The sequence below is a fragment of the Eptesicus fuscus genome, chromosome 10 (assembly GCF_027574615.1).
Source record: "Eptesicus fuscus isolate TK198812 chromosome 10, DD_ASM_mEF_20220401, whole genome shotgun sequence".
Lineage (NCBI taxonomy): Eukaryota > Metazoa > Chordata > Mammalia > Chiroptera > Vespertilionidae > Eptesicus > Eptesicus fuscus.
In genome coordinates, this window is record NC_072482.1 from 77,883,598 (window position 1) to 77,906,529 (window position 22,932).

The following is a 22,932-nucleotide window of genomic DNA, read 5'->3' on the forward strand; positions in this document are numbered from 1 at the left end:
CTCGATTCCTTTATTCTAATGCTAACCATGTCGAGTCACACTCGACATCCGAGTGCAAAAGGTTAAGATGTTATAATGGTTTCCTAGAATCTTTTTATGTTAACTTTCTCAAAGGAAAGTAGTAAGTGGAAAGAGAAACAGAGTTTTTTATGATTATGACTCCCAACTTGGAATGAAGTTTAAACAGGATGTTACACGAAGACCAGGAAGGAAAAGTTCTGCTCCAGTCTGACAGTATTCTCCATAGCATTACATAGTTGCAGGGAAAAACAAAGTTTAAGGAGGAGGAGGAGTTGGCTTTAGGAGTTGAGATAATTGTGTTTGATCGCGGTATATATACTCTTAACTAATAGTTCCCAATTCACATTGTATCCTTTATGAGCTGGAGCCAGTTATTGAGCTCTCATTTCAGTGTCCACAGGGGCTGTTTCTGACAGTTTATAGACTAAAAACTTGGTGTGTGTCTAACCACTGTATTGTACGCTGGAAACTAATACAAAATAATATTGAGTGTAAACTGTAATTTAGAAATAAAAGAAAAAGACTGTATGTAGATATATTATCTCATCATTAGGATAGGTGATTTCATATCTCATAAAATGAAGCCCAAGAGACTCACCTTAAAACTGTTGTAATATTTTATTTATAACACATTCAAATACAAGTCAATACTTACCCCAGTGGAATGCTAATAGGTGGAAGCTACTTCCAATAGGACTTTATTAAAATACTAGAATCCCGGTGCTCGAAAATTCATGCACTGGGGGGAGAGGGGATGTCCCTCAGCCTGGTCTGTGCCCTCTCACAGTCTGGGAGTCCTCAGGGATGTCCTACCGACGCAGTCTGGCCTCCCTCTATGGGAAGCCACCCGACCGGCTGATTAGGGGATGGCACTGCGCCTATCACCCCGCCACTGCCACCCAGCCGCCCTCTGCGGGAGGTGACTGGACGGGCTGATCAGGGGACGGTGCCGGCCACCCCTCCCCCGACCTCCCCTCCCCTGACCTCCTCTCCACTGCCGCTGGTTGCCCACCTCCCCCCCCCCCCCCATCGCCGTTCCCTCCCTCTACCCGCTGGCATGTGCCTTGGCTGGCCTGGCGTTGCCTGCTTGCCAACCCTGCCCCCCCAACCCCCCCACTGACTGGTCATTCCACCGTTCGGTCGATTTGCATATTACGCTTTTATTATATAGGATGTTTACATTTAAATAAGTATGTGAACTGTAAACAGTTCCATTTTGGACTCTGGGAAATTTCTTACGGGTTGATTAACCTCTTTTTTCCTCTCCTGCAGAACTGGTTAGACCCTGCAAAACAAATAAAGAGACAACTGAGAAGTGAGTATTCAAATAATCATACTTTGAAGTTAATCTTTTTAAAAAAGTTTGTGGACTAGAATAATAAGATAGTCATAGAATGACCAGCTCTATTTTGCATTTGTGTCTTATGGGCAGTGAAGGCTACTAACGATATTTTTCTGGAATTATGACTACTTTGTATAGGGCTTAGGGGCTCCTGTACTGTCTTTCGGTTCTAGAGTCATAGTCCTCAGTGTTTTCTCACAGTATCTGCCACTTTGAAATATATCTGACTTTTTTCTCTGTAGAAAAGAATGAGAAGCTGCTTTTCTGTAACTTTTATTATCTATGTAAATGTTACCCTAGGTAAACTTATTACTTTATCCACTTCATCTTGGAAGTTTGTAATTAGTTTAATAAGAGTATCTCTGGCCCCAGAGGCTTATAGATACACTGTTTGTAGATGTGCTGGAGTGAGGACTATAGGGAAGAAAATGTGTAGAAGGATCTTTTCAGTCCTCTGAGGTAATTGCCTTTTCTACTCCTTTGTCCTACGGGCCACTTAACGTGCTCTTTGAGTCTGGGTTTGTCATTAGTCCTGCTTGGCCTTTTCTTCCATAGCCCCATTTGTTTCATCATGGACTCCCAAAGTGACGTTCAGTGTCCCATCCTAACTGGCCTCAGTTTTTTCTGTGGGTTCTGCCTCTGCAGGTTGACTGGCCTGTGGCTGGCTTTGCCATATCTGTGCCAAGAAACATTTTTACCACAGAGAAACCTCTCACAGGAAATCAGTACTTAATGTACTGCAGGGTCTGTGAGTGACTGAAGCAGAAAAGTTAGGGAGCCACAACAGCTGGAACTTTCAGGCAGGAGAATAAAATGCTTAGAGCCTCTGGGCCTGTGGGCCGGAGTGAAACCATCCCCTGAGTGCCAGAGCAGAATGCCCTTTGTGCCCTGGGTTCCATTCCCTGCCTTTACTATTCCTGACATCAAAACACTGGAGCCAGCCTGTGCTTTGCCTTCTGTTCCTTTCCGCCCACCTTCTGTCCCACTTTAGCTTCTCCACATTTTTCTTCATTTCTTTCCTTTCTCTCTCAAATTATTAAACTTTTTGGTAGTTTCTTCTCTCCTTTTCTAACCCCCTTTTCTGTTCTCAGCATAAGTCAGTCTCTCTCTCTCTCTCTCTCTCTCTCTCTCTCTCTCTCTCTCTCTCTCTCTTCCATATCTTATTTTTTCTACTTCCTCTCCTTATAGGCTCATCTTTCTTTTCTGTTATTGATATCTTTGATTACAATGACCTTTCTGATTTGCCCAGGGCTGAGGAACTGAGGGTTCTCAGGATGTGGGACTTTAACGATAATACCTGGACAGGCCTGGGCAAACGGATGGTTTGACTATTACCCCTGGCTTTCCAGCATTCTCCCCCTTCATCCCTCCTCCCTCCTGCCTCCCTCTTCTCCCTGCATTTATTATCTTGGTGTTTCATCTGTGTATGTTTGCTTCATGATGGAGAGGGGGAATGGGTTAAAGAAAAGGAGTAAAATGAGACACAGATACATTTTGCTGATATTATGGAAGAAACTGCACGAGAAAGCGGAGCTTTCCCTCTGTCCTGTCTACAGTTACTACATGTTCTAAAAGGTGCATGAATTCAGAAAGGCACAGATGCTTGCTTTTTGCACTTTCTCTGAAGCCAGACCTGCCAAGTGACCCACATAGGAGAGAGCAGGATAACCTCTGAAACATGATTGATGTTCCATTGAGTTGTTTCCTATGGTTTTGTTTTGGCTTTCGTTTGATTATTTTTATATGCCACTCATTTCAGAGTCATGGAGATTTACTAACTTTTGAAAGGCAGGACTATTCCTGATTATGAATCACTAGAGGCCCGGTGCACGAAATTCATGCATTCGGGGGAGGGGAGTCCCTCAGCCTGGCCTGCGCCCTCTCGCAGTCCAGGATCCCTTGGGGGATGTTCACCTGCTGGCTAAGCTGGCAGTCAGACATCCCTCTGGCAGAGAGACATCCCTCGCTCCTTACTGCCTGCCTGCAGCCACTGCCGCTGTGCTCGCCAGCCGTGAGCCTGGCTTCTGGCTGAGTGGCGCTCCCACAGAGGGAGTGCACTGACCCCTAGGGGACAGCTCCTGCATTGAGCATCTTCCCTCTGGTGATCAGTGCTTGTCATAGTGACTGGTCGTTCTGCAGTTTGGTTGATTTGCATATTAGGGTTTTATTATATAGGGTGGTCTTATGTTTTGATTATTTGTGAAATTTTTAAAAAGTTATTTTAGGACTTTTGCCCTTGCGGTTTGGCAAGAGGAATAACAGTAACAAGTAGGATTTGACTCTTTCAGACTATTGGAGTTAGTTACTGTCCCAATCATGAAAGCAGGCTGTGGAACTGAAATTTTGCTGTTGCATTTTACTTCTGTCTTTCTGCTGGTGTTAAAATGGATGAAAGAACTGCTTGTTCTATCTGAACCCAGCCTCTGCTAGGATTTATTGTTATTTAGTTAATTGGCAGTTAGCAAAGGTAGAAATTAATCCTTTTTTTTTAGTTACTTTTGACAACTGACAACCTAGTGGTTCCTATGTAAAATGTGTTTTAAAATCTTTATGTTTCAATTGTATACAATAAAACTATATAGATAATAAGACTAAGGCTTACGTATGATTAATATATAAACAATTCATAGCTAGATTGACTTTATATATAGCTAGGTAAAAATTAGGATAACAATAATATGTAATTAAATGAAACGTAGCATTATTGGTGCATTTTATCAATGTTAGAATTGCAAATACATTCTAAAATATGTGTTCCATTAGAAACGTATCCCTGAAATCATGTCTAGGCAAGTATGTGCTAGTTTTAATACCTAGAAAACAAATAAGTAAGGATCCATTAAGAAGTGATGGTTCTATGATGACTGTTAATGATGTGTTAGCAGCTGAAGAAGTGCATGTGTGTCCTAGCCAGCATGGTGCTGCAGGCCAAGAAACACGTGTGTCTCCGTAGCCAGTGAAGTCCTGTATCCCCTTGTTTTATTTGTAATGTGTAAAGCAAAACTGAACTCTTTCTTAAATTCAACAGGATTGACTTTATTAGTAGAATAATACTGTTTTGAACCAAAATCCAGCAAAAGTTCTTGTGTGTTCACAGTAGCCATTCATTAGTATAGTTAGTATGCTGATTATTGGCAAGAAAAGGCAGAATGACACATTGGACAAAAGAATGGGAGTCAAAAGAAATTTTTCTTCAAGTCTGTAAATTAAAACAATTGTGAGGCCTTCAAATGTGTATGAACTGAAATAATGCATACTTTTTGGTTTTAATTTGGAAATACTACGAACTTCGAGCACAACTCTAAATTCAGGCCATTGGAATTATTTGGATCCCTTTGGGAAAATAATACCTTCTCTCTTCCCAGAGTTGTGTGTGTTTTTTGTTCGTTTTTAAAAGTCACCTGAAGCATGCTATATTGAATGGTTAAATGTTAATGTATAAATAGATGTTTAACTTTTAATGTCATTTATGACGTGGTTGATATAGTCATTCTTTTTGACACAGTACAGCAAAGTATATGTTACATTTAGTGTACTTAGAAAACCTGGGAAATAATTTTATTGTTTTAAAGTATGGTGACATTTATCACTATCTCCTTTCTTTGGGATTTCTTTCAACACTTCCTTCAAATAACCCATAAATAATTTCCTAAATAGCTGTAGTGATCACTAGATCATTATCTTTCTCCCCCCAACAGTGTAGAAATCTTAAAATGCTTTTTTCTTTAAAGGGTGGAGAATATATGGTATCTACAAATTCTGTGGTCAAAACAAATCTTATCTCAGAACTATTCCATGCAAGTTATATATACATATATATATATATATATATATATATATATATTTTTTTTTTTTTAAATATATTTTATTGATTTTTTACAGAGAGGAAGGGAGAGGGATAGAGAGTTAGAAACATCGATGAGAGAGAAACATCGATCAGCTGCCTCTTGCACACCCCCTACTGGGGATGTGCCCGCAACCAAGGTACATGCCCTTGACCGGAATCGAACCTGGGACCCTTGAGTCCGCAGGCCGACGCTCTATCCACTGAGCCAAACCGGTTTCGGCTCCATGCAAGTTATATTAAAATTTTTGCATAATAGATCACCATATAAAACGTTTGTTGAAGTACCAGTAAACATTTATAAAAAAAATGTGATCCTATTATTCTTAAATGTTGGGTTATTTATGTAATGGATTTTTACTTTATTTTTTATTTTGTCTTATAAATGATGTTTTCTTTAAATTAAAATATGAAGTTCTCTAAACTGATTTATGCGGAAACTAGTGTACCTTTAAGTTTTATGAAAATAACCAGGCCAGCCTGGCTCAGTGGTTGAGCGTAGACCTATGAACCAGGAGATCACAGTTTGATTCCTGGTTAGGGCACTTACCCAGATTGCAGGTCTAATCCCCAGTGGGGGGCATGCAAAAGGCAACTGATCCAAGATTCTTATCATTGATGTTTCTACCTCTCCCTCTCCCTTCCTCTCTGAAATAAGTAAAAATATTAAAATAAATAAATAAGTAGTCTTTCTGTTCGTTGGATGAATAACCATGATATTTAATAATTACAGATCTTCCCTGGCTGTTCACTTTTAATGTGAAGTTTTATCCTCCTGATCCTTCTCAATTGACTGAAGATATCACCAGGTACTTCATATTTACACAAAAAACAAACCTTTACTTATACTCTCATTTATTTCTGTGCGCTGAGGTAATGGTTATAATTTCATTATTCGAATGAAAACATTTTTTCTTGAGTTTTAGAAGTGCCTTTGGAAGTGGATGTTCCAAAATAGTTTGAAAGGTTGCCAGTTTGAAAATTTTTATTTACTTTAATTTATCTTTATATTTGAGTAATGAAATATTTTTTAAAATATTGCTGGCAACTCTGTTTCCTATGGTATACTTTAAAAATCATTGATATTTAATATCTCACATTTCAATACTCAGATAGTTCTTATTATGCAACCCATGTGTTCCTGTGAACTAGTCTTATATTACAAAGGTGATATAAGGCTAGAAAATGAAATTATTTTTAAAAGTCAGTTGAACTGTAATTTTTTTGTTGCCCCAATCAAATAATAAGATACGCTTTCTTATGTAAGAGCCAATACTATTTCATTTCATCTCCTCTGAGATTGTCTGGAATATGCAAACATATGCTTAAATTACAAATAAAAGATTCAGTTTAGGAGCAAGAACGCATTTCCTGATTCTGAGAATGCCTGAGTATTTGAATGGTAACCAAGGAACATTCTTGTGTCTGCCTGTGCCTTCATGTCTTATCCCTATTCAACTGGGTACCAGTGGTAGGACTTCTTAGCATTAGTAAGAGTAAGTCGATAGGGTGATTTGTATATATTTTTAAAAGGTTATTTACATGGCCAAGGAACATTGTTTTTTATTATAACATATACTTTTAGAAAACTAGAGGGTCTTACTGGGAGACTCTGCTTTTGATTCTTGCGGTTACTGTGCCTTGATGCTTTCTACTGGGCCAGTGTTGTCAAATATCAAGTTGCGTAGTTGTGCTTAAGAGAGTGTGTGATATCCACGTGAAATAGGAATTATGGAGCTATCTTTCCAAAATTGGATTAAATAACAAGATTTTTTTTCCCTTTAGTACTTACTGCTGAATAGGATGTACTTGTACTAATTAAGTTGTGATTGAATTAGCTTCAGCTAGTAAATAATAAATAGTAGCTTTTGTAACTGCACAGTGAGCTGTGTCCAAGTTGACAGGTTTGCAGGCATAAGCTACAGAGCCTCACTGCAGGAGTGCAAATAACTGGGGCTTTGTGACCCAACACCTATTTAGTACATACACTGCTGCTTGCAGTATTTTGTTTGAGGATGATAATTCTTGGGTGATTGCATCTTACATCATCAGTGTTTTGGTTTTCCTTTTAAATTGGGCTTTAACAGTCTCTCTGTGTATAAGGGGAGAAATGATATAGTCTAGTGAGCTAACTAACAGCCGTGGTAGTGCAGCCTGAGACCAGCCACTTGCCTAAGCTGGTGGCCTGCTTGTCATGATTGAAATCTTCACCACGACTTGAGTGAACATTTAGAAGGTGGAGTAAGCAAAAACAGTGTTCAGAAAAATGTTTAAAGAATGCTCTTTCCTGCAATGTAAATTTCCCAAGGTGGGAAATTCAGGGAGCTGTTGCAGTTTTTTTTGGAAGCTTTTTGTACTTCAAACTTAAGCTTTGAAAGCACCAATGGGAAAAGTAGAGATAATGGGAAAAGTAGAGACAATACTATAAAAGGGAGCAATAAGATTTTAGTAATAGATGGAATCTGTGGATAGGCCTTAAAACTGTCATAAAATGTGAAGAAGTAGCACTGTTCTTGATTAGCCTTAGAGAATTGGAGGATAACCTGAATCATTTCGGGAGGAGAGTGGGGGATATCTATAATAGTGTCAACAATAAAAATGAATTTAAAAAATGAAAATAAAATAAGTACAGTGGTACTCATGCTTTTCTAGGAGTCAAGGAAACATATAATCCTCCTTAGAAAGAGAGTTTCTGCAATGCATAAAAACACTCAGACTGCAGTGATAGTGAGACAACTTTCATTCTCAGAAAATTATTGAGCACCCACCACGTGGCAGATACTTTGCCAGCTGTGGGACTATGATGATGGTAAAGAGTCTCTGGCCTGCCTGACAGATGTGCCCAGTAATCCAGGTTTAACTGAACTGTGTGATGGCTGATGGCATGTGCTGGGTTGTGCTCTCTGACTGAACAGCTGTGAGGCCTGGCTGAGAGGCAGTGCGCCTGTTTGAATGTGTTGGGTAGAGGATAAGAGGAGGTTGGGGCAGGGGCACGGATAGCCACGCTAGGCAGAAGTGTCCACACGAAGGTGGCTACCTGCCAGTAGGAATGGCAGTCGCTAACAAATCTTCAAAAATGAGAGCCATTTAGTTCGGAGTGGTCGTTGGTAACCTTAGCAATTGGTTAAATTTGAGCAATCAGGCTTTAAAATGTCACCAAAAGGAGTTTGATAGGGGGCAAAAAAAAATAAAATCCTCAAAGAATATAAATAACATGTTTCTCCATGTTATTTAGTGAAAAAACAGAATCTTTTATAACTGTTTGGTAAGCTACTTGGTACATGGAATAATAATTATAACTAATAATACCATTATTATGATTATAGCTACCAAATATTGATTCCCACGATACCATGCAATGTGTTTATATTATCTAATTTTTCACCCTCGCCTTCAGAGGGAGGTAGTTTTTCCCATTTTACAGGTGGTGAATTAACCTTAGGTGAGTAAATTATCTTGCTCAAAGTTGCATCGTGTTAGCTTTGCTTCACTGTGAAGCCCATCCTTTTTCTACCACAGACTAAACTAGCTACTTTTTTAGATGGGGTGAGTGAGCAAGTTAGGGCTTCAGAGTAGAGACTAACTTATAATTGTTGTTAAGTGTCTCAGAAAAATAAGAAATTAGTTTGAAAAGAGTAGAGAGGAAAAAGGGCAGGATGAGTTTAACTTTTCTTGCTAATGCTTAAGGGCTACTGCTATGTTTTGGGGGTGAGTGAAAGGGGGGATAAAATTATTTTATTCCCTTTTTTATATTGTTTAAAGTGTTACAAATAGTAGTACATATGTCTCTTTTTCCCCCCCATTGACCTCCCCCCAGCCTCCCCTACCACCTGCTACCGCTATTTTTAAAATTGTATTAATTTTTGCTAATTTTGATTAGTTTTAAATCCAAGGGGACAGTGATTGGAATTTTTACCTTCAGTCATAAAACTCTTTGTTGTAATAATTATAGTCATAATACACTACTACTGGAATAGAAGTTCAGAGTTTGCATTCTATTGCTTAGCTCTCTAGACTCAGTTTCTGTATATAAGCCACAAAGTTGGGAGTCCAAGGAGCAAGGTGGGCTTCTTATTAGAAAAAAAAAATATTTTTTTTTGCTAGGGATATGAAGAGTGCCTATATTATATATTTGTTTTCAAAAGGAATATTAGAACTCAAGGATTATGAGTGCTGCAATCTTAACTACTTGTTCTCTTCAATCCTTTTCTCCCCCTGCTCCTCAGATACTTCCTGTGCCTTCAGCTCCGACAGGACATTGCCTCTGGCCGCCTGCCCTGTTCTTTTGTGACTCATGCCCTCCTGGGATCTTACACACTACAAGCTGAACTTGGAGATTATGACCCAGAAGAACATGCCAGTCATGACCTCAGTGACTTCCAGTTTGCCCCCTCCCAGACAAAGGAGCTGGAAGAGAAGGTGGTAGAGCTGCATAAAACCCACAGGTCTGTTGACTTGCTGGCTGGAGAGAGAATGGCATGATAGGTTTAAATAGCTTCTTTATAAAACTTGCTAGACATTAGAGATGGTAGTATTATCTCATGTTTCCTTTTGGAACTTCACTTAGTACTAACCAAGACACCCTTCAGTCCTTGAGGTAAACTTTCTGGGTCTTTATGACTATAATATGAGGAACTATGCTCAGGAGGCTAAATGTTTTCATATATCGGAAAAGTTTCCTTTTTTTATGACATCTTTCTACTGCCATTTTTATTCCTTTTATACACACACAAAGTTGAAACAAGCATACCCACATACTTGTTTGGCATTTACTGTATGTTCCTTCTGCCCTTTAATTTTTTTATTACAATCTTTAATAAGAAAGCAAGGGAGATGATTAGTCATCCGGATTTGAATCAGAAATGTGGGTGGTGATGGACGTAGGAGAAATTACTGAAATATGCAAGTGGTTTCTCTATCCACAAAAGATGACTGAGGTTTAGCTAAGGATTACTTAATCATTTACATACCACATTACAGGTTAAGAACTTTTATATCTATGTGAAAACAAAAGGCTTCTTTTAGCATAAGTTTTAAAAACTCGAGCTACAAAATTATAGTTTGTCCCACATTGCAAAATTGAAATTTTTGAAAATTTTGAAGATAATGATTTGAAAGAAACTTTTAGAGATTAGAAGTTTTTAGACCACATTTATTGACTTTTCTATGTTTTTTTTTTTTTTAAGCAGTCTTCTCTGACCATATGGTATGAAACTAGAAATCAATCATAAGAAAAAAAACCTGAAAAACACACAAAGACATGGAGGCTAAATAACAGGTTACTAAACAATGAATGGGTTAACAATGAGATCAATAAAGAAATCAAAAGATACCTAGAAACAAATGAAAATGAGATCACAACAACCCATAAATCTATGGGATACAGTATAAGCAGTCCTGAGAAGGAAATTCATAGCATTGCAGGCCTATCTCAAGAAACAAGAAAAACTCTAACGATCTAACTTTATACTTAAAGGATCTTGAAAAAGAACATAAACTCCATGAGTAGAAAGAAGGAAATAATAAAGATCAGAGCAGAAATAAGTGAAATAGAGTCTAAAAAGTAATATAAAAGATCAATGAAACCAAGAGCTGGTTCTTTGAAAAGATAAACAAGGTTAACAAACTTTTAACCAGACTCATCAAAGAAAAAATGAGGACCCAATCAGAAATGAAAGAGAAGTAACAGTTGACACCAAAGAAATACAAAGGATTGTAAGAAAATATTATGAACAAATATATGCCAACAAATTGGACAATCTGGATGAAATGGGTAAATTTCTAGAAACATACAATCTTCCAAAACTAAATCAGGAAGAATCAGAGAGTTTGAATAGACAGTTACAGCTAGTGAACTTGAAGCAGTAATAAAAAACACACCAGCAAACAGAAGTCCTGGACCGGATGGCTTTACAGGTGAATTTTACCAAGCATTCAAAGAAGAACTAATACCTGTTATTCTCAAACTATTTGAAAAAATTCAAGAGGAGGGAAGACTCCCAAGCTCATTTTACAATTAGCTTTATCCTAATTCTAAAACCATATAAAGACACAACAAAGAAAGAAAATTGTAGCCCAGTAATATAGCCTGATGATCATAGATACAAAAATCCTCAACAAAATATTAGCAAACTGCATTCAGCAAAATAGTAAAAAAGTCATACACCATGATCAAGTGGGATTTATTCTGGGGGTGCAAGGTTGGCATAATATCCACAGATCAATTAACATGATACACCACATAAACAAAATGAAGGGTGAAAACCATATGATCGTATCAATTGATGCAGAGAAAGCATTAGATAAATCCAGCACCCATTTATGATAAAAACTTGGCAAAGTGGGAATAGAGGGAACATACCTCAATATAATAAAAGTCATATACGACAAACCAACCCATAGCCAACATCATAATAAATAGGCTGAAGAGTTGCCTTTAAGATTGGGAATAAGACAGGATGTCTGCTTTCATCAGTCTTATTCCACATAGTACTGCCAGTCCTAGCCACAGCAATCAGACAAGAAATAAAAGGCATCCAAATTGGAATGGAAGATATAAAACTGTCATTATTTGTAGATGACATGAGACTATATATAGAGAACCCTATAGGTTCCACCAAAAAACTACCAGAACTGATAAATGAATTCAGTAACGTACCAGAATACAAAATAAATATTCAGAAGTCAGTTTCATTTTTATAAACAATAATGAACTATCTGGGAAACTAAGAAAACAATCCCATTCACAATTGCTTCAAAAAAAACTTAAAATACCTAGAAGTAAATTTAACCAAGGTTGTAAAAGCCCTATACTCGGAAAATTGTAAGACTCTAAAGAAATAACTTGAAGAGGATACAAATAAGTGGAAGCATATACCGTGTTCATGGATAGGAAGATGATATAGAATTGTACGCTTGAAACCTATGTAATTTTCTTAACCAACTAGAGGCCTGGTGCACAAAATTCGTGCATGGGTAGGGTCCCTAGGCTTGGCAGATGATCAGGGCTAATCGGGGCCTTCCTTCCCTCGGCTGCGGGTTGCTGGCTGCTGGCTGCCGCTTGGGGCCTTCCTTCCCTGGGGACTTCATTAGATTGAAACAGGAGGGCTCGTTCCATGCCGTCCCCTGGTGGTCAATGCACGTCATAGTGAGCAGTCAAACTCTGTTGGGTCGGTTGAACTCCAGAGGGGACAATTTGCATATTAGCCTTTTAGTATATAAGGATGTCACCCCAATAAACTCAATAAATACATAAAAGCTAAATGCAATATTTGACTTTAAATATTTTTTAATATCAAAATGCTTTTAATTTTTTATTTTTATATATGCAAATAAACATGTATTGTAATTTGAATTAGAAATATCTGTTGCTAAAATGCTATGGGCAATATGAAGTTTAATGGGGCATGTTCCTGCTTTCTAGGAGCTTAAAATTGGTTTAGTTGGGAATGTAGATTGGAAGGGAAATACGTTCAGTGTGGATAGAATGTGATATGTACCATCTGCTGTAGGTGTAAAATCAAATACAAATACTTCTGATCTTTGTTATTATCAAGTCTAGTGAAATAAAATTAAGGAGTAAGAATTTATTTCAGAAAAATGAAATCACTTTTTTCTTTCATTTTATTTTATTTTATTTTTTGTTAATTATTTTGTATCCATTATTGCTGGGGTGTTTTTCCCCAGTAGGAAAAATTAAAAGCAGCTTTCTAAGAGAAAAAGGGTAAGGGTAAGAAGTGCATATCCTTGTAATAAACAGGTTTATTAGAGGATCCTAAGATAAAAATGCTAGAGATTGAGAGTTCAGCTGTTTTACCTGTTTTCTACTTTTCTGCAAATTTATCTGTGTTACTACCTGCACCCCAAACTCTCCAAGCTCATCCACCCCTCCCCCCATTTTGGCCACATTTTCTTTGCATCCACCAATAAGATAATATTGTTTCTTTTGATTCTTAGGGGCTTATCTCCAGCACAAGCTGATTCTCAGTTCTTAGAAAATGCAAAGAGGCTTTCCATGTATGGTGTTGACCTACATCATGCCAAGGTACTGTAATGTCATGGGGAGGTGGCCTCTTTCCAGGCTGTTGACTGAAGTTTTGAGAGGGCTCCAGTGTCAGAACAGTCTGGTTCACCTTTTGCAAAAGGCTACTCACCCTCACCCCAGGGCCTCTGTAATATTTCTTTGGTGACTAATTGTGGTGTTTATAGTTGTGGGAGGGTTCATTTTTTTTCTCCCCTACTTCTTTCTTCTTTTTCCAACATTTTTAATTAATGCCCTTTCATATGTACTTATCCCAAGACTCATCTTATCAGCCTTTTTGATCCATCATCTTGGTTTATTCTGCATCCCAGCTTTTGTCTTATTAGAAGTAACAAAAGTGCCCTCTATCCCAGCTCCCTCTCCTGCCTCTGTCTTAGGATCGGAGAGCAGATCTTAGCTACCATGAAAGGGCAAAAGCATCATGGGTATTGACCACTGTCTAAAAACTCCCTGGTTATAAAGGAGCCCTTGAATTGGGCTTCTCCCTCTTGTAAGATAAAGTAGGCTGGCCCAGGCTCCAAGTGACATAGCACCTTCAGTCTAATTTGAAAGGTGGGAGGAAAAGAATGAATAGGTGATAGGAGAAGGTGGGATTGGGTTGGGTTGTGAGGATGCCAGTAATAAATGTCACCTACTTCATGATCCTTGTTTGGATGATCATTTAATGGGGAGAGCCTAGGAGAACAAGAGGTAAGGTTTGAAAGATGGATTTGGAAATATATTCAGAGTCAACTCAACATGCTGAGGGAAGCTGTGGTAGCCTGCTTTTAAAAGACTCTGCCAATCCCTAGATGTAGCATAGGAAGCCCAGATGAAAGGATTTGTGAGATCTCCAGGAAAGCCCCCCACCCGAAGATATCTTCCCTCCCTAGTCCTCAGATTAATACTTTCTTTTGTATTAATAGTCCTTCATATTTGAAAATTTCTCTTTTTTCCTCAGTGGCTTCTTTATTCTTTAAAGATTTTTCCTTATTATAAAAGTAATACATGTTCATCATAGAAAATAGAGGTGAACAGAAGGGGCAAAATCACTGAAATCTCTTTACGCGAAACAATCACTGTTAATATTTTGATACATTTTCTTGTTTTAAAAAAATCTTGTTGCCCTGGCCAGGTAGCTCAGTTGTTTAGAGCAATGTCCTGATAGGTTGCAGATTTGATCCCTAGTCAGGGCACATACAAGCATCAGCTGATGAATGCATAAATAAATGGGATAACAAATCTTACCCCCTTTCTCTAAAATCAATAAATAAACATTAAAAAAATCTTAGAGCAGTTGAACTCACGCATTTAAAAATGAGATTATGCAAAGTAACATTCATTCATTCTGTTTATCATCTGATGGACTCAGATAATATTTGATAAGATATTTGTAGTTCATTTAAAAGGATATATAGCAATTTAAAAGAACCTTTCTTATAGTTTTTGTGCCTTTATAGTTTTTCATTGTCTTGAGATTGTATTTAAAACATCTTTTAATTAATATTTTATTATCAGAAGAGTTTTTAATGGCACTCTCATGTTAGGACAAGTTGAAGGGTGTTGAATAAAAGGCATCTTGACAAAGGTACAGGGAAACCACAGGAGTAGCGATACTTCTGAGGTAGTAGTAAAGCACCAGCTCTCTCTGGATCCGAAGGGTGATTGCAGGACTCGGGAGAGATTTGTGTGGAAAGGCCATCTAGAGAGGAGCTGACATTGTCAAGGACAGAGCCAGCCAGATGGCAGCCATACAGGGAGGGAATCTGGATATTCAAAACCTTGACTGCCCCTCCCTCCCTTCTCTCTCTGATCTTCTTTACGAACTTTCCATAGGCTGAACCTTGCAAAAGTCAGTGGGCGTGGGATCCTGTTGATACCCACGTGGGGCAGCTTCCGGGAGCAGTGAGCACAGCAGAGGAGATGCTCCCTTTTTCTTTATTTCTCTGACTTTGAGGTTGAATGTCAAAGACGATGTCTTTCCCTTTCTTATCCTTTATTTGTAATTTCTCATCGTATAAATACTGATAATTCTAAAACAATGTGTGGAACAATCGAAAATCAATTCATTTACTTGGATCCAGATTTTGTTTATTATTAAGTCAGATAAAATAGCTTCAGTGTCCTGTCTAAAGATTGCTTCAGACTAGGGATGGCTTTGTTCAATGTTTCAAATGAGGGCTGCCTCCTCACTTGTGGTGAGAACATGCTGTCTTGGGCAATCTTCCAGTCTGCTTCCTGCGGTCATGGCCAGTGACGTTTTTGGCAAACGCACCATTTGTGAGTGATGCCAAGTTGCTTGGACACCTGTGCCTGACTCACCCAGCTTTTTACTCTGTTCCTAGAGAGAATTTTGGCTGCCAGGACACTGGTGAATAAAGCACCTTATAGATTAGATATTTAAACCTCCTCAGGTGATCTAATGTAATTTTATTTGTATATATGAATTATTCACATATCAGCAACTAAAGCAATTGGCATCAGTTACCTAGTACTGTACTTTTATTTTTTTTAAAAACTAATATAAATTGTGTTACATTGTTCTCAACAGGACAGTTGAAATGTTGTATTGAATTGAGACTAGACTAAATGTAGTGTTTGTTTCAGCAAGCTTTTTGAGAATTTAGAAATTATGAATATCTTTAAATAATATTCTTCAATTTTACATATTTGAATGAGGTTTGGTCTTTCCCTTAAAGATAAATAATAATTTGTACATTTTGAGTATTGTGCATATTAGATTTTCAACACTACTAGAAATGTGAGGAGCCAATTTTTTACTTTTGTCTGTAAACTTACTTGATAGTTTAAAATCTTTCAGGCTTGTGATTATTCTAGATTGTCGTCTGTTCTAAATTAAAACAATATTAATAATTAAAGAATAGCCTGCAGTCCTTTGAAATATGCCAGCCAAAAATATGCTATGACAAGAACTAGATGTCAGCACTTGGAGTTATTGAATAACTACTTGAAAGATTTCAAACATTTTAACACTGTCAGTCTAGAAGAGAAATTTTCTGGGAGGGATTGCTGTTTTACAGAATATAGGTGTAACTTTAATAGCTATTAGCTAGAATAATCCATCTGAAATAAGTTTTACTAAAGTAAAAGGCCGAATGTATTTTAACCAACATACTATCTATCCCCAAGGGCTGGCGTAGCCTCTTGGAGAACACTCATATCTTCAGGATACCTAAATCATGTTGTTTCCTTCCTTCCTTGTGAGCTCATAGGCCCGAGCTCAGGAACATGAATAATGCCTTTTGAAGAATATTGTGTCCTGTAGTTACGTTGTGTACCTCTTTGGCAAATCAAACCTGATCCCTGAAGATGATAAGATTTAAGATGTGTTGCGTGTCCTACCATTTCTATTAACCTGTGTACTGTCACTGAAATTTAAATACCAACCTGTTAAATTGATATTCCTGGTCATGGTTTGAGGAGCTAATGAGCTTCCTGATCTGTATAATTTTCACAACGCTAAAATGCTTATGCTTGGCAGGACTCAGAAGGCGTGGACATCAAGCTGGGTGTGTGTGCTAATGGGCTTCTCATTTATAAGGACAGACTGAGAATCAATCGTTTTGCTTGGCCGAAAATCTTGAAAATTTCCTATAAGCGCAGTAACTTCTACATTAAAGTTAGGCCAGCAGAGGTAAGCATGTTGTGTAGTCCTTGGCATATCTGATTAGGCTTTGTCCATGTTCTCCTTCATGGCCATGAGCTAACTGAATTCTTTTCCACTGAATTTAAGAAAACGAACTATTCTTTATTTCTTCGTGGTGAAAAAAAGGTCAGGTTCTTAATGATAAACCTGCATATATATTCCTGTTGCTGAAACACAAGCAACAGCCACAGATTCACAGAACAGGAAAGACAGTTAAGTGCCTGCCACATTGTGGGGGCTCATTTTTTGTTGTTGAATCAGCTAAGTAGAGATCAATAGGAAAATGGTAAAATTAGTTTTCGTGGATGTTGACATTGTTTATGTCAATAGTTATGTACCTGCTTTTCATAGAAACTAGTATTGCAGTCTATGAAATACTTATTATGTATAAATTATATTAGATGTACTCATTGTTTTTCAACTTTTTAGAGAAAATGTGAATTCATGTTTTTTAGTAGCTCCCAATTAACTCTTAAAGAAATATGCCGATTTGTTTATTCTAGCTGGAACAGTTTGAGAGTACCATTGGATTCAAACTGCCGAACCATCGGGCTGCAAAAAGGCTATGGAAAGTGTGTGTGGAACATCATACTTTTTACAGGTAATTGAAAGAAAACAGCTTAAAATTAATTGAAATAGCTCTTTTACTTACTGGGAGGTGGTAGAGGAGAGTGTGGCAGATGCAGCAACACCCTCCATTATGGCTCTTTGCTCTCATCAGTGTCAAATCTTTGTCTGCAAAGTCCACTCCTGTGTCTATTTCTGTTGCCTGGGCCATGCCTTGTCATCACTCATCACTCTGAACTATCTGCCTTCATTTTTGCTGACATACCATGGACTTCAATTTAAAAGCAGACCAGTTTGCTCCTACAGACTTTTGGGATAATGATTAATAAAAGCATTTTTATATCTTTAAATCTTATATAACTTTGCTCACAACATGTATGTAACACAGAAAGGGCAAATCATAATTTGTCTGCAGAATGCTTTGAATCTGATCAGTGGATTTTGTTCTGTTTTAGTTTATCACAAAAGATTCAAGTAATTTCTTTAGGAAATTAAAACGGCTTTCAGATTGAAGCCATAAACAGATCTTTGTGTTGATTGACAGCCACTCAGCTAGACTAATATTAGTAGAACAAGAACATTATAAAGCTGCTGTCCTTGCTTGAGCATTTAATAGAGCCCATCACCATTCTTAGTGCTGCACATGGATTTATTTTACGAATTCTTATAAAACAGCTTATGGGGCAGGTGCAGTTATCTTCACTCTACATATGGAGAAACTGAGGAACAGCGAAGTTCAGAAATATGCTCTTAGTTATATACATAGTAACGTAGTAACGGTGGTGATGGGACTCAGACCCAGGTAGTGTGGCTCCAGGCACCCACAAGTATACCCACGGTGCTAGACTTCCCAACTGAATTTGCAGCTGATGTGCTTCCTGCTGTTTTCTCAGTGCTTTTTGTTGTTGTTGGTGGTGGTGATGGTGGTGTGTAAACAAGATTAACATGAGGTTCTCTAGCTTGACATTAAACTGCCATTTAAACTTTGGCATTGTAAATCCAAATTAATCCCAAGTGAGTTAGTGTCATCAGCCACTTCATAGAGACTTTTATGGGAACCCACGGCACTCTATTAAATGTATGATTGATTTAGTAATTGGTATGTGGATTTTTCTTAAAATGTTCATTTTCCATAGAGAAACATTAATAATATTAATTTGTAATGACAGGAATTTTATGAAATTAAAATGTTAATACACTACTTAAGCAGTAAAATAGGTAAAAGTTGGATTCCTTTAATACATCATTACTTAGATTATCTTCTCCAGACCTTTAATACTCTAATGATTAGCCCCTTATCATAGCTTTTAAATTTCCAAAAGTGAAATGATAGATGCCTTGTAGTGGTTTTGATGTTATTCTTATGAAGATAGGGTCTGATGTGGAAAATAAAAGTAAAATAAAAAGAAAATAAACTGATCTTGAAGTGATATTCTTGAAATATTTTGTCGATTTATCTACATTTTCTTAGAAAACTTATTTATAATACCATTGACTTAAATCACCAAAAAAATTCTTTTAAAGAGAGCTAATAAATGTCTGTGGTCAAGTCAGCCCCTTTTTTGTTTTGATGTTTGTATCTATTTAATTGAAGCTTAATTACTTAAGGATTTTTTTATCATCAGAAAATTACTCTGCAAGCTAATACTTTGAGTATGTGGTCAACCAGTGTCAGGCAAGAAACAAAATGAAATCCTCTAGTTAATGACTTTCCTTCTTTTGCATGTGACATATTTCCTTCCAAAATCTATTGGCAGAAAATGGAAGATTTAAAGAAACACTTCTACTACCCTACATGAATAGATTAAAGCCAAGAGAGCCCAGAGGGTTTTAGTTCTTTCATCAGTTTAATTCTAACACTTCGGGGAGAGGGGGAGGAATGTTTAAGACTACTGAGAATCCTTAACTAATGGAGGATCGTCTCTTGTATTATTACATGTAGCTTTACCTTTCCTTGAAACATTTTTTGTTGCTTCCTTAGCAAAATAAGTTTTCTAAAAAATTGGGCAGAATACTTGCAATGCTAAATAATTCTTAAAGATTCACTCTTGGAGAATGATAGGAAAAATTTTTGTAGCATTCTCCATATTGTGGAATTGTTAACTAAAGCCTTCTTGTATTTAATAAATTCCACAAGAGCTCTGATATTATTTTTTTGTTAAGATATTTTGCCAACTCTTGATCAGACAGTGATAGTGAGGAAATTTCAGTTGTATGCCAGACAAGATTGGCTCGTTTACTTAAGAACATGTTTTTTCGTACATGGAAGTATTTGACATTAAGTTTAACTTTATCCATTATGAATCCGGGTTTAAGCAGTAGAACTGTGCTAGCAAGAAAGGAAGTTAATCATCTCAGCAGATCCACCCCATGCTGCCGCCTTCATGGGAAAGCATCACTTGATGGAACAGATTCCTTGTTAGATGTTCTTTCCCAGGAAAAATAGACATAAATATTAAGAATTACTAAGAGTAAGGGATCGCTACTTGGCACTTACAACTAGGAGCAAGAATTCAGACATATGTGTTTATCTAAATGATTTAAGCTAATACAAATAAATAACCTTCGATAAACACTGAGAACAGCTGCACTTTGGCTCATGTCGAGGAAAACATATTCATAAATACATGAATATGGATTTATTCATCTTATCACTATCATCGAGCTCTTATGTAGGAAGGTATATAAATAATGTTCTTTTTCATTAGGTTAGTCATCCTTTTTTTAATATTGAGTAATCATGCTTAATAAAATGAGATATTAAAAGAGTTTGAAAGTTAATGAGGAATTCATAAATTCTAATTTTGTTCCTTTTTCTCCCCACTACAGGCTTGTGTCTCCAGAGCAGCCACCAAAGGCCAAGTTCCTGACCTTGGGGTCCAAATTCCGCTACAGCGGCCGCACCCAAGCCCAGACCCGCCAGGCAAGCACCCTCATTGACAGGCCCGCGCCACACTTTGAGCGCACATCTAGTAAGCGGGCCTCCAGGATTCTAGATGGAGGTAAAGATGTTTTTGACGGTTTTGGATTCCATTAATCTTTCTAATCCAGTGGGATCAGAAAACGTTGATCAAGTTGATGAGCACCCCCAGAAATACCCTAGAGGAATAGCCATTTTATTCTGAGTAAATAAAGTTTCATTTCTAATGCTCACAAGAACATTTTGTAGGATTTGAAGTTGTCAGTTCTGAATCTAAATGATTTTTGCATTATCAGTGGGCACAAATGTTAGCTAAGAGTTCTCATTGATGAGATGATGGACAAACATGTTTTTACTGGTCTGATTTAATTGTGATGTATTTTATGTGGCTTATTTTTTGGCAAAAATGTAATTTCAAAGGTTTTTGGTGTGGTAACATCTGAACTTCTATTCAAAGGAACTTAAAACATTCAAATTTTTATGATTTTAAAAACTCTGACTGGAGCTTACCAAACTTTCTAGCATATGAGAAACCATTCACAGCTTCAAAGGATCAGTTTAAAATGTAGTGTTTTAAAAAAAAGGAAGGAAATATAATATATTTGTTTGTTCTTTCACCCAAGGGGAGTGTAAAATTTGTATATTTTTCCTATTGGAATTCTAATTAGCTACATATTTGTAGTTTTATATAAATTATACATGGAAATAAATTGATGTTGCTTCCTTTCATACATGTATGTATCTTATTACCCTAATTTTGAGTTAATAGCAGGTTTTCTAGAAAAAAGCTACGGTTAATTTTATATTAGAATAGTTTATGAAGGACTTAAATTTTTTCTACCTAAGTGAAAATAATTTGTATGGATGACTTTCTACCAGAAGAAGTAGCTTTTCAACATTTTTGTTGATTAATCTCAAAACATAAAAAAATAGTAATATAAAATTTAAAAATTATCTTTTATTACTGTTATCAGCAAAAATCTTTGTTTTGTTTGTTTTTTTTAAAATATATTTTATTGATTTTTTACAGAGAGGAAGGGAGAGGGATAGAGAGTTAGAAACATCGATGAGAGAGAAACATCGATCAGCTGCATCCTGCACACTCCCTACTGGGTATGTGCCTGCAACTAAGGTACATGCCCTTGACCGGAATCAAACCTGGGACCCTTGAGTCTGCAGGCTGACGCTCTATCCACTGAGCCAAACCAGTTAGGGCAACAAAAATCTTTTTTGATTGCTTGTTATTACTGATAGCTTTCTGAAATATGAACTTGAACAACTGTATTATAAATAATTACCTGAAACAGACAATATGCTAATACATAAAAATATTCTCTCAGTGAAGGATAAACACCCCCTGATCTTGATCTATTTTTCCTGGAATGAACTTGGAAAACAGAACCAGGCATACACATGGAGATACTTCTCAGGATTTGTTGTTGGGCATCTTTGTATACATAATTATTAAATATTGATTCAGAAGAATCTTTAGTATATTTTTATGAGACCACCCAAAAATTGCAAGGTGACCATAAACTTGGTTCAGATAAATGTCCACATTCCCAAATGTAGGGATTTAAACTTAGTAAATTAAATTTAAAAAATGGAAAAAAAAAATAAACAGTGAATTACTAATGTACAATAGCTATCCGTGTAACTTTTAGCTAATCGGCGACTGAACATTTTTCAAGTAAATCTGGAAAATGTGACCATTCATGTAAATATTTCACAAACTTTGCCCCTTGCTGCACAGAATTTAGCAAGTGCTGAATAAATGCAGGCAGTATTTTTTAATGCCCTTAGAGAAATCATTCCTCTTTCTGGAACGCTGTCTGTTTCATCCTTTGTTTTAAACTATGAGGCTTTATAACTCTTACATTACAAATTTTACAGTTTATAAAGAAGAGTAAACTACTGCAATTTCTATGAGGTATATCAGCTGTGCTTAAGGAAATGCACCATCTTATATGGGCAACTAGTGCAGAGGGTTATAATGGGTTTGTATCTAAAAACAATGATTTTTTACAAGTAAAAACCACAAACATGGCACAGTAATCCATTATTTTTCCTTTTGTGTTCTGGGCACTGTAATTCATCAGATGGGCAAGTTATCAAAAGGATTATTGTGTTATTGTGAAAAATAGGAGGCTTTTCATGCCAGTGCAGGACCAGACAGCCAGTGAACTATTTGGTTAGGGCTTATAGTCTCCCTTTTTTTCTCCTCAAAGCAAAGCTAGGCTGTAACCTGGTACTGAGCTTTATTTTTTCCCACCACTCTCCATTAACATACCATTTTTGTTGTTGTTGACATATGTTGTGTTTTCTTTTTTCTGTTTAGTTTTTAAGTAAGGCTAGACTAGTGTAGATATATGTATCAATAGTTCTCACTTTAAGGCTTTACAATCTTCTAGTGATTACAGAGAACATAAAATTTAATGTGATATCTAAAATCAAATATAATCAAATAATAATAAAAGTCAATCCAGAACAGCTGTTTTAGGACGGTGAGAATCCAAGATTGGAAAATCAAACAAAAAAGTAGGCAAAGCAG

General features: G+C 36.9%; 1 protein-coding gene across 1 annotated transcript in view; it reads left to right on the forward strand.

Moving 5' to 3' along the window:
- Positions 1-22,932, forward strand: part of EPB41L2 (erythrocyte membrane protein band 4.1 like 2) — a 133,108-nt gene that overhangs the window by 60,447 nt on the left and 49,729 nt on the right. The window contains exons 5-11 of the mRNA XM_054722629.1: positions 1,294-1,336; positions 5,941-6,016; positions 9,434-9,652; positions 13,164-13,251; positions 16,730-16,882; positions 17,398-17,495; positions 20,291-20,463. Coding sequence (XP_054578604.1) covers positions 1,294-1,336; positions 5,941-6,016; positions 9,434-9,652; positions 13,164-13,251; positions 16,730-16,882; positions 17,398-17,495; positions 20,291-20,463 — 850 coding nt within the window. The remainder of the gene's footprint in view (positions 1-1,293; positions 1,337-5,940; positions 6,017-9,433; positions 9,653-13,163; positions 13,252-16,729; positions 16,883-17,397; positions 17,496-20,290; positions 20,464-22,932) is intronic.